General features: G+C 39.1%; 1 protein-coding gene across 6 annotated transcripts in view; it reads left to right on the plus strand.

Moving 5' to 3' along the window:
- The first annotated feature begins 208 nt into the window (after positions 1 to 208).
- phactr2 (phosphatase and actin regulator 2) overlaps positions 209 to 15231 on the plus strand; it is a 52499-nt gene continuing 37476 nt past the window's right edge. For 2 of the 6 annotated variants that reach the window (XM_032553033.1, XM_032553034.1), the window contains exon 1: positions 216 to 390. In XM_032553033.1, coding sequence (XP_032408924.1) covers positions 252 to 390 — 139 coding nt within the window. In that variant the 5' untranslated portion in view covers positions 216 to 251. Of the gene's footprint in view, positions 391 to 7840; positions 7942 to 15231 lie in introns of those variants that run through there. The other 4 variants (XR_004337784.1, XM_032553032.1, XM_032553037.1 and 1 more) reach the window with 4 other exon arrangements.

Raw genomic sequence — 15231 nt, forward strand, 5'->3', positions numbered from 1 at the left:
GTAAGGAAAATTTTCTCCCACCATTTTTATTTTTTTGTAACTTCTGAAACTGCGGTCTTAAAACACAAGACAAACCAGTTAAAGCTGTTATTCGGTAGCTATTTTTTTTCACAGGCGTCGACAAAACAGGAACGTAAATCAAGTTTGCAGGGGAACGAGAAGGAGGGGCCCCCGCTTAGGCTCCTACATGTTCATAAAGAGAAGTTTCACTCTGCTGCACCTCTCCTAGCGGGCTGACGGAGGACTCGACGATGGAAGATGAGGAAGGAGACACATACCCAGAAATGAGGCGCTTTACTCAGCTGCTGCCCTTCCCCAGACACCGCTCCCAAAGTGACACCTCAGGATTTCGCTCCAGAGTGTTGTTCAGGCTCCGGGGAGCCCGCTCAGGTAGGAGACGACGCTGCCTGACCCCTGGTTCAGATACCAATAGCAGACAACATTGTGCTCGAAAAGGTCTGGTGCCCGTTACTATAATATTTTTTATTTACACCCCTGTGTGGCTGATTTTACACTTAGATTTTCAAGTGTTTGGTTTTTCTTTTTAGTTGACAAATCAAATGTCTACTAAAGCATCACACCTGCAGTAACTTCAACACATCCGACTTAAAGCTTGTGGGCTCTACTATTGTTTTCCTAAATTATAATGAGGATGACACAAATAGTGAAACTTTAAACAAACTGACTGAAAGACATCACTTATGGGCATTTTGGCCCTTATTTGCAGCAGGAGACCCACTCAGGGTCCAGTGGCAGGGTATCAAAATGGCTTCAAAAAGACAGGACGACTGCACCAGCGGTATAACGCCTCAGCCATTGTGGTAACCGCATATTTATCCTCCCCGTCTTTCTCAAATGTCAGTGTGACAGTTTTTGCAGCCTGCTGCCCATGGCTGCATAGAGCGCATACCTGCTTATGTATTGACAGTGGTTGAAACCACTTCCTATCAGCCAGCTCCACTACTTTAGCCTCATTCTGCACTAGTGCACCCATTTGCCATCACTACTGATGGGCTGATACCATAATAACGCACTGCTTTTTCTAAAGAGATCTTCCATCTTCTGCGGTCTGATTAATCCGTTGTAGCATCACTGTCATGCGGAGGCTTGACTTGCACAGGAAGTATTGAGTGTTTATGTTTCAACTGTAATTACAGGAAATGGTTGCTGGAGCAGTTAGAAAACTGGAAGTCCAAAGCAAAATTTGGCTCCTGACGTCTACAACGTCATAGTTTGAACTTCTAGTGTTTAAAGAGTTTCAAAGGCCTTATATTAACTCTTCTGTATCTTCAATCAATCAATCAATCAATCAAATTTTATTTGTATAGCACATTTCAGCAGCAAGGCATTTCAAAGTGCTTTACATCATTACAAACACAGAAACACAAAGCAACATAGAATCAATAATCAAAACAAAGCATTAAGTCAAGTTCCATCAATAAATTTGTAATTGATTGCATTTCAAATACAATCCTAAACAGGTGGGTTTTTAGTTGAGATTTAAAAGAAGTCAGTGTTTCAGCTGTTTTACAGTTTTCTGGAAGTTTGTTCCAAATTTGTGGTGCATAGATGCTGAAAGCTGCTTCTCCTCGTTTGGTTCTGGTTCTGGGGATGCAGAGCAGACCAGAACCGGAAGACCTGAGAGGTCTGGAAGGTTGATACAACAACAGCAGATCTTTGATGTATTGTGGTGCTAAGCCGTTCAGTGATTTGTAAACTAACAACAGTATTTTAAAGTCTAAAGTCTTCAGATACAATCCCGTGAAGTTCTTCATAGATATGAAGATATGAATATCCGCTTTAAGTACATATGATATTTCCTGAGAGTGAGACCAAAATCTATTTGGATCTGAAGTTAAAATACTGGTGTTTTACCATCATTTTCAAAATTATGATCGGTGTTACAAAAAGAAAACAGAAGAGGGAGCCGTTTCACCATTATACTCAGTGATCCGTTTGGAATTTTGCTAAAACTGCTTACGCTTACAAGTGTGACTCAATAAATTTGACCATCCTCTAAAAATGTATTTAATTCAGTAATTCAGTTCAAGAGGTGAAATGTAATGTATCGCTTAGTTTCACTTCACAGATTGCTATATGTGAAGCAATAACAAAACTAAAAACAAAATCCTCATGGTTGTGTGATCCATAAATTAAAATTATTGTTTTATATTTGTATGTAATATAAAAAAAAATATTGATTTTGGCCTTTCATTTGTTGTACAACTAGCAGAAATCAATTGATCTGTGCAAATATAAAAGTTTAATTTTTTTACCTGACGTCCCACAAGAACTTTCACTGATGTTATGCGCAGACGACTCTCCTTAAAATGAATGTTATCACAACAGTTTGTAAGTTGAACGGATGTAGTGCTTCTCTTATGTATAAGAAAAATATGTGAATATCACCAATTGTCCATAAAAGTGATTTATTGAGGCCAATAAGTCTCTTTAGTAACTTTGATTGGATTATATGAAAGTGAAAGCTCCTTGGATATTTTCATAAAGCAACTTCAACTGCTGCACTCGCGATGCAGCTTAAGCAACACTAATCACACTCTGACAACTGCACAAGATAATAAAGCAAGGCAACAATATTCTGTGTGCAGTGTAAAATCTGTGTTTGCATTAATTTTCATGTTTTCACTTATGACAATCAACCCGGCAGATATGGCCTTCAGCCGATCTTCGTTAGTAGCAGATTATCCTCCAGATGGATGTATAAAATAAGTGGATGAAAAGACAAGGGAAATAGGAACAAAAGGAACAGAAAGCACCGATTCTTAACAAGATAGATGGAAGTCAAAGAGCAGAAGCAAAAAATTAATAATATGTGGTGATTAAGGAGGAGGAGGAGAGGGCTGCAGACAAAAAGACAAAACAGCAGCATCATCTTGCTGGGAGCTGTCCTCCTTTCGGGTATCCTTCCCAAAATAACGCTGATTACAGCCCCTTTGAGTCGGCAATAACTACTTGTTAAAACATTGAGTTGTACAGATAGCAGCTCTTTACCCCTCACTTCCCACACACAGACTATCCTTAGCCTCTGCTGTGGCTTCTGTTAAAGACTCAGAAATAAAACTCTGCTCTGAAAGAGAAATGCGGTTATGAATGCATGAAGTTTGAAACACGTTTCAGCTAGAAATCTTCCATGACTAGCCGTCGAGAACATTTGCATCAGACGTGCATCTGAAAGCTGATTTTAATTGACACTCTGAGATAAAATCGAACTCAACATTTCCTATTTTAGATAAGTTAGGTTTAATAGAATAATGAGACAACATATTTTTTCACATTTTTTAATTTCTCAAGTTTGCCATGTTGTTCAGCTATTTGGGAAACACCCACATGATGATGTCACGGCTTTGTAAACTTCTCTTAAAGTGAAGAACACTTTCGGATGCGTTTTAAGGCACCACCTTCAAAAACACAACACTTCCTTTTGTGACAGCTGGACCTCTAAAAGTCTGGTACATCATTGGTATTAATTTCCAAAACATACCAACATGTCAACGTCAAACACCAACATACAAACATGGGCTGAAATATATATGGAGAAAAAAGGGAATCTTGAAAACCTGCAATATCAAGTAGTTATTAAAAAACATAGTATTCGCCCGACCAAAGGATTGTGCAACTGAGTTGATTAAGATAAACATGTACTAAATGTGCATGTCTAGTTTGTTGGGAGCAGTGATTGTTATATAGTCTTACAGCTGCTGGAAGAAAGGATCTATGGTAACGCTTATTTTGGCGACGGTGATGAGCCAGTTGTTGCTTCTTCTCGCTCGTCGTGTGTCGCTTCGTCGGACTTCTTAAAAAGCCAAAGTCTCACTTATGCCGTTCGTCTCCCCTTCCATCTGTCTATCAGTAACTCTGTGGTTACTTACTAAGCCTTTAACTCTATTAATATTTGTAAAAATGCCTCAGCAGCAAATGAGCAGGATGTTAACTCTACTCAGCCCCTCTCTGTAATGATGTGTTCGTAGAGTAAGTGCGTGTTTGTACGTAATGGAAACGCCATGCTGACATAGTGGGTTGATCTGATATATTGGTGCTTAGGAAGATGAGAGAAAAACAACAGCTTTGGGTTGTTTAGATATTAGGAAATCGGTGAAGAGGTTAAGACGAGAGAAGGTCAAATAGAAAAACAATTGAAGCAGGTAAACTTGAAGTATATACAGTATATAGAGCAATTACACTGACTAATGAAAGGGAAGTAGCTCCAAGCTTTACTGCATATAGCTGCTCTTATGCAGTCAATAACCTAATGGTTGTGTGGACATTATGTCTGTCTTACTTTAGACAGTGAAACAGTGTTCACGTCAGCTCTCTATCACCCACACACCAGCCCACACACTGAAAAAACAGCTTTTTTTTCAGTTGTCTAATACTAAAACCACCACTCACAGCCCTCAAAACTCACTCTAACGCTGACTGCATTGAGTTTGGTCCATGTAATTACTGTGAGTTCCAATGAGACGGGACCCTATCGAGTTTTGAATATGTCACTGTATTGGGGTGTGCGAATCTAAAGTGGGCATTTTGAAAAAAGTCTCTGCAACATTACAGATTTCTTCAGTTTTTACTTTTTTATCAGACAAAATCTAAAGATCAAACAAATTCATATTTTATACAACGACAACTTGAGAAAATTTAAAATATATTTTAGAAATGATTATTCAAGCAACTTTCAAACCCACCTGCTCTTGTGTGAAAATAGCAATTTAACTATTAACTGCATTTGTTTGGTTCAAATTCACCAATCAGATTACACACTGGCCTGATTACTAGGAGACATGTGAAATAAAAAAAAAATGACTTCAGCAGTACTTTTCTCATTGCATGAACCACACTAAAAGAGCTCAGAAGGTAACACTTTTTGATCAAATCAAAATCAAGACTTTGACTTGATTTTGCTTTTGCTTTAGCCCAAAGCTAACCACTTTGGGCTAACGCAAAGCGATTAGCCCACTGTCAGATTCTTCTTTTGGTTTTGTGATCACAATAAGCTGGAAGGTCTCAACATAGAATGGGGTCTGAAATTTCTTCATCAATATTACACCCCCAATGCACCTTGGGAGACAGTCATAAACCCTTAACCTCTCTGACACTGTGAACTCTAACAGCTAATATGGAACTGCAGAACAAATGTGACATAATAGAAAGTGCAGCTGCCCACAGAACATTGAGATCGTATTATTTTCCAACATACCATCTGATCTGAAAAATATGTCAGCAAAATATTTATTATTATTATGTGCAATCTGGTGCACATAATAAGCTGCTGAGAACGGTCAGCAGCTTAGATTGCGTTTAAAACACGAGGACAGCCTCCAGGCAGGCCAGAGGAAGACAAAACAGAGCCCAGTGTTGTCTATGGGGTTTTCCCCTAGCAGGAATCCCACACGTTTTATGCAAATTAATTCTGTAAATTGGGTTATGTTGTTTTGCAAACCTGGTTGCATGATCTGAAAGAACAAAACACACAGAATTTCTGCTGGTCGAGTTGTATGATATGAAAATACATAGTGAGAGGGGGGCTCATGGTTGCAGAACTGTGATCTAGAAAGATGCTGTTGACAAAAATCTGAAAATAATCACAAAGCAAGTTTTAATCCTTTGTGTCTCCAGCCAACAAGAGGCACAATTCACACCTGGATACCAAAAGTACTCCAGCTTTGCAGAAGGACAACCAAATTACTGCAGATCTCACAAGCCTCAGTTAAGATCAGTAATCATGATTCAACAAAAGAATAGAGACTTTGTGAAAACTTCCTTCAAGGTAGAGTTCAAAGGCCAAAACAATGCTAGCCAAAAAATGGTTCACCTCACATCTGCCAGAAAATACCTTTAGGAGGTTATGTGTCATCTTACCTCTGGCATAATACCAACACAGCATTTCAGGATAAAGAACAGCATATCCACAATGAAACATGGTACTGTAATATTCTGCACAGTGTTGTCTACTGAATGTGAATTTAGTTATTCGAATTCAACTGTTTGTTATGAAACGGACCATTAGCCAATGCTTTATTTTCTTGGCTAGTCAAATCCGTTCTATTGCATATTTGAATCAATAATAATTTCCAACCAACATGTATGAAAAAATTACTGACTTAGCTTGAAACCATAAGCCACTATGCCAGGTCAAACCCATAACCCAAACTTGTCGTGTCAAATCAAACTAGAACTGGGTCGTCAATATATGAGCAAAATAGCCCTGGTGGTATAGTATTTCACCCAGCAGTTTTTAAGATGTTTGTGTCAGAAGAAAACCTGAAAGCAACCATCTGTCTGGTCCTCTGATTTTTCTCTGTGATGCTTTGAGGTTTGTGTCTCCCCCCAGAGTCTCTGAACATTGATTAGTTGGTGTTGCAATTTGTGCAGATGTTGTGTTGATCTAATGTGTGTTCAGCGTGTGCTGTGTTTATTTTTTGTCATGGAGGGAGCCATAGTTCTCAGATATGGCCTTATTGTGTTACTATGCAACAATTAGACTAAAAAAGCACAAAAGAGGTTTCATTTACGAAGTAAACTGTCAGCTAATCTGCTTCAAAACGATACCTCAGAGGTCACAGCTAATTTAATTACAATAAGAAAACAACTCAACAGTGACCATCTGAAAACAAAATGTCAGAACCTGATTGGTGCATTTTGGCTGTCATATTTAAAAGGTTCTTGGATATATTTATCATGCAGAGCTCACAGAGTTAAGATCGTCTGTGGTTTCCATTAATGAGTTAATTGCAACAAAACGTCATTTGAAAAGCATGGACTTTTAAACATCTTCTTTTTTAAAAGAAGGATCTTATTGTGTAAAAAGTCCCTGTTCTGAAACACTCTTTCACTCATCTTTTACAACAAAACAAATTGAGCCAGAGTATTTTCTTTTTGTTTCATCAAAACAAAATCAAACACTTGCAATAATCAAGTTAAATTAAACATTGCTTTTAGCCGATACACTTGAAAAATACAAGAGTAGATGGCGGTGACGCTTTTACATTTTCTCAAGCTAAATCGACAAATTTTGAAGTATTTTATTGGGTTTTGTGATAGGCTGACACTGACAAAGCAGTGCATTGTTGTGGTGTAGAAGAAAAATTATACATGGTGTTCAAACTACTTTGACATATAAAATCTCAAAAGTGTGAGATGAATTTTTATATCAGCTTTTTTTGCGATTACAGCCGCACGCCTTTTAGCACAAGTCTGTACCGCTTTTACACATCCGAAGCTCAAAGTCGTTTCAGCTTTTGGCTTAGGTGTTTCGCAGCATCAGACAGGTTTTCTTCCAAGATGGATGCATTTTTCTCCATCCATCTTGATATGAACTGACCAGCTTGAAAACAAGGTATTGTTTTCCTTCCACCTTTGCTCTACGTTTTTTTTGATACACATTGAAGTTTTTTGCTTCAAGAAAGTAACATTAACCTCTTGGTGCTCCTCGGGTTATGTGATACACCTCCTCCACCCCTGAGAGTGTCTCATTTTCCCCATTCTTTTTGGGATTGCATCGGTTAGAACAAAAATACACAGAGATGGAGCCACGAGTAAGTAGGAAAACCCTTGACATTCAGGAAGATGGACAGAAAAGCAGGATGAGACGAGGGTGGGAAGGAGAGAACAACTGAGATGGAAACAAACATTAAGTTTTAATGCTCTTCATCTGAGCAAGTGGATGGAAGGAGGAGACACAGGCACACAGTGGTTGGAAACAGTGAGGGAGGGAGGGAGGGAAGAGTGATGGAGGAGGGAAGTGGAGAGAGGCAGAGGGAGGGGAAAGAGCACAGGAGACGTAAGGAGACAGAAAACAGGGAGGACGGCAACTCAGTGGAGGGTGGGAGGGTGGCAGAGAGGTCGTGTGTGTCGGGAAGAGGCAAGGATCAACTCGCACTCCTCTTCATATTCCCCCGTAGGATCAAAACATGGAACATGACGGTGAGTTTCCTCCTTGTATTCTAAAAAGTAGCGTACTTCCCTGTCTGGCTGCGGGTGTGTTTGTTCTGTCTTTGACTTTATGATGTGTTTCAAACTTCCACATATAAAAAGAGCAATGATCCTACACTTCCTCTTCTATTTCCTCTCACATACTCAACTTCATTCATAACTTATCTGTCTCGTTGGGAACAGCCGGCGCCATCCAGAATCAGAGCCTCTGACTGTTTAGCTATTGTGAAGATCACTTGACTGAGTGGCGGGTCATCTGCCTGAAGCTTGTTTTTCTCGCACTGCTCTGCCTTTTTTTTCCCACAGCATGTAGTATTCTGGGCTTGCTTCAACAACATACAGTCATGGAAAATGCACAGCAAAACAGCATCCTCCAGGCATTAACACTCAAAATGCTAACGCTTCAGCTAGATCACCTAATAACGTTTGAATCATCTTCACCAGCCTTCTGTTGCGTTGTGACGGCCAGATTCGCTGTTGACACTCCTAATAACGGTGAAGAAATAATGGTGGTTCAAATCACTGTGCTTCATAAGTCTGTGAACACTCTAGATTATTAACAATTGGGGGGAATAATAGAAGCTGATTTCAACAGAGGGAAGGATACTTATTATGATTGATAATGCGTAGTACGTGTTGGCTTGTTTGGCCAAATCTGGTGCGTCAGTTCATCGGTTGGAGTAGAGCTGCAGAATAAATCAACTCTGCGTTATCTACTATAGTTTAATTACTGTTTACAGAAGTTGTCACAATATTATCAGTGTATTTAATGGGAAACGTTTCTGCTGCTGTGCTTAAAGTGCAAATGATCCACACACACCTTTTAGCACTAGAGTTCCCCACAGTGTGTATCCTCTCCTTTTTATGCAGCACTTCTTAGTGTATGATTTGAATATTGGGAGGGTGTAGTGATTCTTTTTCTACAGTGAAACAAAAAAAATGGTATCCATTGTAGACATAGCCACCATAACAACACTATGTAGATATAGAAATGTGGAACAGAAATGATCTTGGAATCAGAGGGAAGCTTTATTGGACTTGAATGGGCTTAGCCAGAGTCCATCTGTGTTCAGAGCTGTGTGTTTTGTAACAGAGGCGTGGGTTTGCCACAAAACAAATTGTTATGACTGCAAATTTGTGAATCATTGTTTTGCAAGGCAAAGCAGCCTCTGCGATCGTTCCTGCACGCATATGTGCGTGTGGCGTGCCGGACTTTGCAACGAACTCGGTGGTGGGTCGCAGTTCTTTGCTCCACAGTGCTGTGAAAACACACGGTGCAGATTTCTCCTCTTTTTGTCACACTGAACTGTTTCATAGCATTGCTTAAATAGTGCCTGTCTGGCAAAATGAGGTAGGCTAAAAGATCTTTAATCTGGAATGGGTTACAAAGTCATTTCCAAGGCTTTAAAGGCTCCATGAAAACTCAATGAGAGTCATCATATACAAAAGAAGAAAACATCGAACAGTGGCATCACTTTTCAGAAATGGACAGCCTACCTAAACTGCTCAAAAAGTCAATGAACGACTCATCTAGGATGTCACAAAAAAAAAAACGAGGACTACTTCTAAAGCACTGCAGTTCTTGTTTTCTCCCAGATGAGGTCATTGTTGATGATTTGACCATAAGAAAGATCTGACCAAAACTGGCATTCATGGGAGAATCACAAATGGAAAACCAGTGCTGATCTAAAAGAAAATAAAGGCCCATCTCACCATTGTCAATAAACATCTTTGTTGAAAATGGTTTGTTGGCCTGGCGAAACAAGAGTACAACCTTCTGGAAGGTACGTGCTCCCGTATATTTGGCACAAAAACAAACTCAGCATTTCTGAAACAGAAGGTCATACCAACAGTCAAACTTGGTGGTGGCAGTGTGGTGGTCTGGCTCTGCTTGAGAAGAAGATTTGCCCCCAGAAAAATCCTGAACAAGAATATCCAGCCATCCCTTTGTGACCTTGAACTCATTCGCACTTGAGTTACTCAACAGGACGAAATTCACCAGCAAGTCTACCTTGGGAATGGCTAAAACATGCAGTATGTTTCAATGTGGCCTAGTTAAAGTCCAGACTGAACTGTTGGGGAATGCCCTTAAGCAGTCTGCTCATGCTAAAAGAAAACCCTGGCATGTGGCTGAATTAAGACAGTTTTACAAAGAGGAGAGGGTCAAAAGTCCCCCACGTCGATGTGAAAAACTAACTTCCAGTGAATGCAACACAGTCAGTTGTTAGAGGGAGGCAAAGACTTTATTCCATATTTTCAGATGGCTTTAGAAAATGTCTTTCCTTAAATAAATTAAGTCATAATTTGAAAATTTGGTTTGATGATCAGTAACATTTTAGTGTAACAACAAAAAGAAAAAGCAGAAGAAATCTGTCATGGGGCTGAGCACTACACATGTTCCCTTTTTGTTTTTTATGTGGCTTTTTTGTGTCAGTGTGACAGAGTAATTCCAGCCTTTATGTGCCTGTGTAACTATAATAATTTACTAGCACAATTAGTTTATATTTCTGTGCTGGTAGGAGCGTTTTTTAACAAAAAGACTATTGACCATGGTTGACAGCACCTTCACTTCTGCATTTAGACACTAAAGTTAGAAACAAAGCCACACCTTCAGCTTCAGTTATGTCACAAATGCTGCTTGGGTTTGGAGATAACTCTCCGTATTCCCTGCAGGCTTTAATATTTAATAGAGGCGAGTCCTGCTCTGGTAAAACAACATAACTTTAGATTGATCCGCTTGTTTGACAGGTAGATCTCTGGCAGAAATTCCCACTTGCTTTTTAAAAGAATAACTTCCCTTCTGTTTCTCTGTTGATCATATGTTGTATTTTTTATATATTTTTTTTTTTTACATCGACTGTTTAACTAAAAGTGTTTACATTAACTGATTTTTTTTACAGAAAGTTTTATTGCGCTTCTAACTTTAGATTTAATATGTGAGCTTCAAAATGTTGTGTGGAACATTTTGAAGCCTTACAGTGCTAAACCTGAGAACAGTGTGTGAGCAAAAGCTAGCTGGACGGTAGCCAAAGCAACCATTATCAACCACTGGTAGCCTACTTTAAAACAAGCCATGTTTAGGCTTGAAACTGGACGCTAATAGCCTCACAACACAACTAAGTAAACATGGCGGACAGGCTCAAGCCAACTGTTTCTGCAGCTGATAATTGCCATCTGGTAAATGTGTGCACATTTTACCGTATAAAGTTGGAGCGTGCAGGTGCAGAAATAAAAGATGTGTGTTTACTCCCCACATTTGGCTTTAACTTAATAAGATTTTCATCCATGCTATGTTTGCACATTTTCCTTCAACCCTGACCTTTTTGTCCTACAGTTACTATCAACCATGCCGCACGGTGCAAAGCTCTTTTCACGCCAGTGCTGCACCGTGCGCTTCTTTGTGTCTCTCCTGCTTGCTTTGGTCTGGCTGCCCGGTCTGGCAGGATGTCAACTATTGATTTATGCAGACAACATTTTAGCAGTGATGGCAGCTTATGGGTTGCGCCGAACGGAATACAACAAACAGGAGATCGGATTTCAGGCAAGCTGACTGGAAGATGTGAAGAGAAAGAGAAGCCAGAAGTCGCCGCTTGCTTTGGTCTTACATTAGAACCCCGTGCTGATAAGATCGACTAAAAATGGATGAGGGTGCATGATATTGTAAGCATGGGAGATAAAGGTTTATTTTCAGAATTGGGAGGCGCTTTCCTTGTCGGTGTGTGGGATTGGAGGGCGCGCAGTAACAATAGCCCAATACCGATTGATCATTTGAATAATCGGCTGCCTGAACAAAATCACATGCAGCCATTCATTTTATGTTTCATTGCACTGCAGAAGTGCATCCTTTTGCATCGGTAATGTATTTTATTAGACTCTTATGTGATAGACCAACAAAAAATAGTGCAGAGTTGCAGTTTTTAAATTGCTTGCACATCTGGATACTAAAATATTTTCTCATTCTCAAGCATCTCCAGCTCAGTCCGTTTGAATGAAGAGTGTCTATGAAAATCAATGCTCCCAGTCTTGCTACACATTATCACCTGGATTTAGGTCTGGACTCTGAGTCATTTCAGCAATGTGCCTTTATCCATATTAACATAATTCTGCTATAGCTCTGGGTATGTGCACCCCAGACCTATGTCCTGTCCAAACTACATCTTCAGGTTTCTTCTTTATTGATCTCCAATCTTCTTCTAATAAACTCTGACCAGGATCTCCACATCATGTTGCTACTACTGCTGCAACAGTAGTAGCAACATTTGTTGTGTCTCCTACATGTTTTCTTCTGACTAGTCTTCTACAAAAGCTCACATTTGCAGTGTGCACATCTAATAGTTGTCCTGTCTATCCGATCTCCCACGTGAGATGCGGATCTTTCCAATTTCTACAGTCAGACCTTCGCTATTTTTTATTTAGGGACTTCAGCGAAAAGGGGGATGAATCAAGATGAAAGACACACATAAGTGGACTGAAATTGTTAAAGTGAAATGAATTTCTCATAGCACTTGTACACTAGAAACGTATTAGGCCAACTTTTCTCAAAACACACATCCGTTCGGACATCAGAAGACAACTTGGGGTTTACTCCTTTGCCCAAGAGCACAATAACTTGTGGCAGGGGAGAAGGTTAGAATCAAACCCACAAACATCTCATTGAGTAGGTCTACTGTTCCCACTGCCAGCCACAGCATTTTAATATGTAAAAAAAAAGATGTATTTTTGCTTTCACTTCACAATTTTGCCCAATGTATATTGGTCGAAATCCTAATAAACTGTTTTAAGTTCAGTGGGCATGAATACACTTACAAGGCAACATATTTAATAATTTAGCATTTGGTTAAAACCCACTCCACTGATTTGGTAGTCATGGATAGCTAGACCTGTAATTGAAGTTGAACGGTTAGACGAAAGAAGTAACAAATCTTAACGGGTGAATGCGGTAAGGTTTTTTTTTAGACCACTCAAAAGATGCAGCAGGAGATGAATTCATCAAAATTTTAAAGAGCAAAATGATAGGGCCTTTTCCTGTTTGCACGAGTCCTCACTTATTGATCTCATTGATGAATCATAGAGAGCCGTTTTCCACTGGGGCCTTTGACTGGTGATCATGCTATAGGGATGAAATGAAAATTTGATGTTAGTGCCTGTTGGTTCTCGAGCATGAATTTCCTTTTTTCCAGGCCTTGTTTAAGCACACAATATACTTTTTCTCATTTATAATTTAATGCAATGGAACTCTGCAGGGATACAACATTTCATTGGGACTCTTCACCCCTAATTTGTCTTTGCTTAGCTGGGTCGCTGGTTCTCGCTGAATCACACTTCACTGTTTTGACAGTTTGGAGTCTGAATCATGATCCCAGCGTGGCAATCTCTCAGCATCGACTCTTTAAAGGTCACTCAGTTAGTAACTTCTCATACTCAAGCCATTTACGGACAAGCAGGAAGTTTGCAAAACAGGAGTGCTTGGAGTATGCTTTTCTGTTTTAGACTTCAGTTTGTTGTGAAAGTGCACACATGTGAGGCTCAACTGAGGGGATTGGACTATACCACGGAAGACATCGAGTTTAATAAATAAGTCAGAGAGGAGAGAAAGCCTCTGGAAAAAAATAGCACTTAAACAATTATTATCTCTTGTTCTGCTGAGGCTACTACTTAATATTTGATGACTCTCTTCCTTCCTTTTCCCCACTTCTCCGGAACCTCGACTCCTTCAGCTGCTATGGTCTTTGAACGGTCAGTTCATCTCTGTTATTTAATACCAGGACACTTAGGACCAACTTCCTAAAAAAAAAAAAAAAAAGAAATATCCTGGTAGAGAAATTATGAAACGGTTCATGTCCATTTCTCCAGCTGTGAAGGCAGTGTATTTGCAGAGATTACAAGTAAAAGCATCATATTGATCCAGGTTAAATCCAGAGGGAACTTTGTTCTGCAGCTGATCAGAACAGTTAGAAGCAGAATAATCAATGCTCAAAAAGAGGCACTCAGTTATACACTACAGGTATCAAGCTAATTTTGGAAAACTCAACCGTGGTGTCTTTTGTTTGTTTTGACTTTGACGGAACGCCTGTCAGAATGTCAAGAATGAAATCCTTTCACCGGACCAGTTCAGTAAACTTATCAGAATGTGACTAAACTTCGGAACAATCTTTAAAAAGTTAACCACAAAAATACTTTGTATTTAGTCACATTTTCTTTTGTTTAGGCAGAGTCAAATATGTCTGGAGTCACATTAGATATGATTTATGATTTATTTTATTTAAAACAAGGCCAACAGGCAAACGTGTTTACACTAAGTGAAACCCCAGAATACACTAATTTGAACACAAAACATAATATATACAGTGATAAAAAAGGATTCATAACCCTTTAACTATTCCACATTACGCAACATTCAAAAAAAAAAAACAGATTTCAATGTTTTTTATTCTGAATTTGTTGTTACAGAAATAGACAACGTAGTACAGTCTTGTGAAAAGAAAGAAAAATAATACATGGTTTACAAGGTGTTTTATGAAAAAAAAGAACATTTAAAAGAGGAAATGATTGTAAAAAAAATTTAAGCTAAATTAGATTGAACACAAAACATTTGTGAACACCAATTCTTAATTTTCACATTCCTAAAACCTGGACTTTTGCTGAGCTCAACCAATCAATTGCAGCTCTGGCTGAATGTTGAATGTCTTTAGCAACCTATAACTTTTTTTTCCCTGGATGCTAGTCGTGTCTTCTTACTGTTCAACAGTGACCTTTTTCTTATTTTTTTATAACCTATTTCATCTTTAAACTTCTCCGTAAATTTATCTGTGACCTATCTGGTGTTTTTATTGATCTTCATAATGCTTTTTGTTGCCTTGTGTTCTTTAGCAAGTCTGAACTGTTCACCTGATAATTGTTCCTTAACACACACAGCCTCCAATAAATTTGATCAAACAGAAGAAGTATATAATATCACCTCACAGTCAATGCTAACACAGTCACTTTGCTCTGTTAAGCGCTCTAAGTAATTCCATCCCCCTGTTCTGTCTTTATCCTCCCACCTCCTCCAGGACTTCCTGCATCTTCAATTATCTACTTCCAACTCATTCACTAATGACCTTCCTATAAAGCTGTGGCTGTCTCAGTTGCTCCCAAATTAAATTTTTAACAGAGTCCTGCAGTCAGATATGGTGATTAAACTAAGAGTTGACGATACCGTACCTGAATTAGTGCATGGACATGTAAAAAAAAGAAGACTATATATAAATCACTGAATCGCTGCAGAAGTGGCATATGATT

Source organism: Xiphophorus hellerii, chromosome 22 (genome assembly GCF_003331165.1).
Source record: "Xiphophorus hellerii strain 12219 chromosome 22, Xiphophorus_hellerii-4.1, whole genome shotgun sequence".
Classification (NCBI taxonomy): domain Eukaryota; kingdom Metazoa; phylum Chordata; class Actinopteri; order Cyprinodontiformes; family Poeciliidae; genus Xiphophorus; species Xiphophorus hellerii.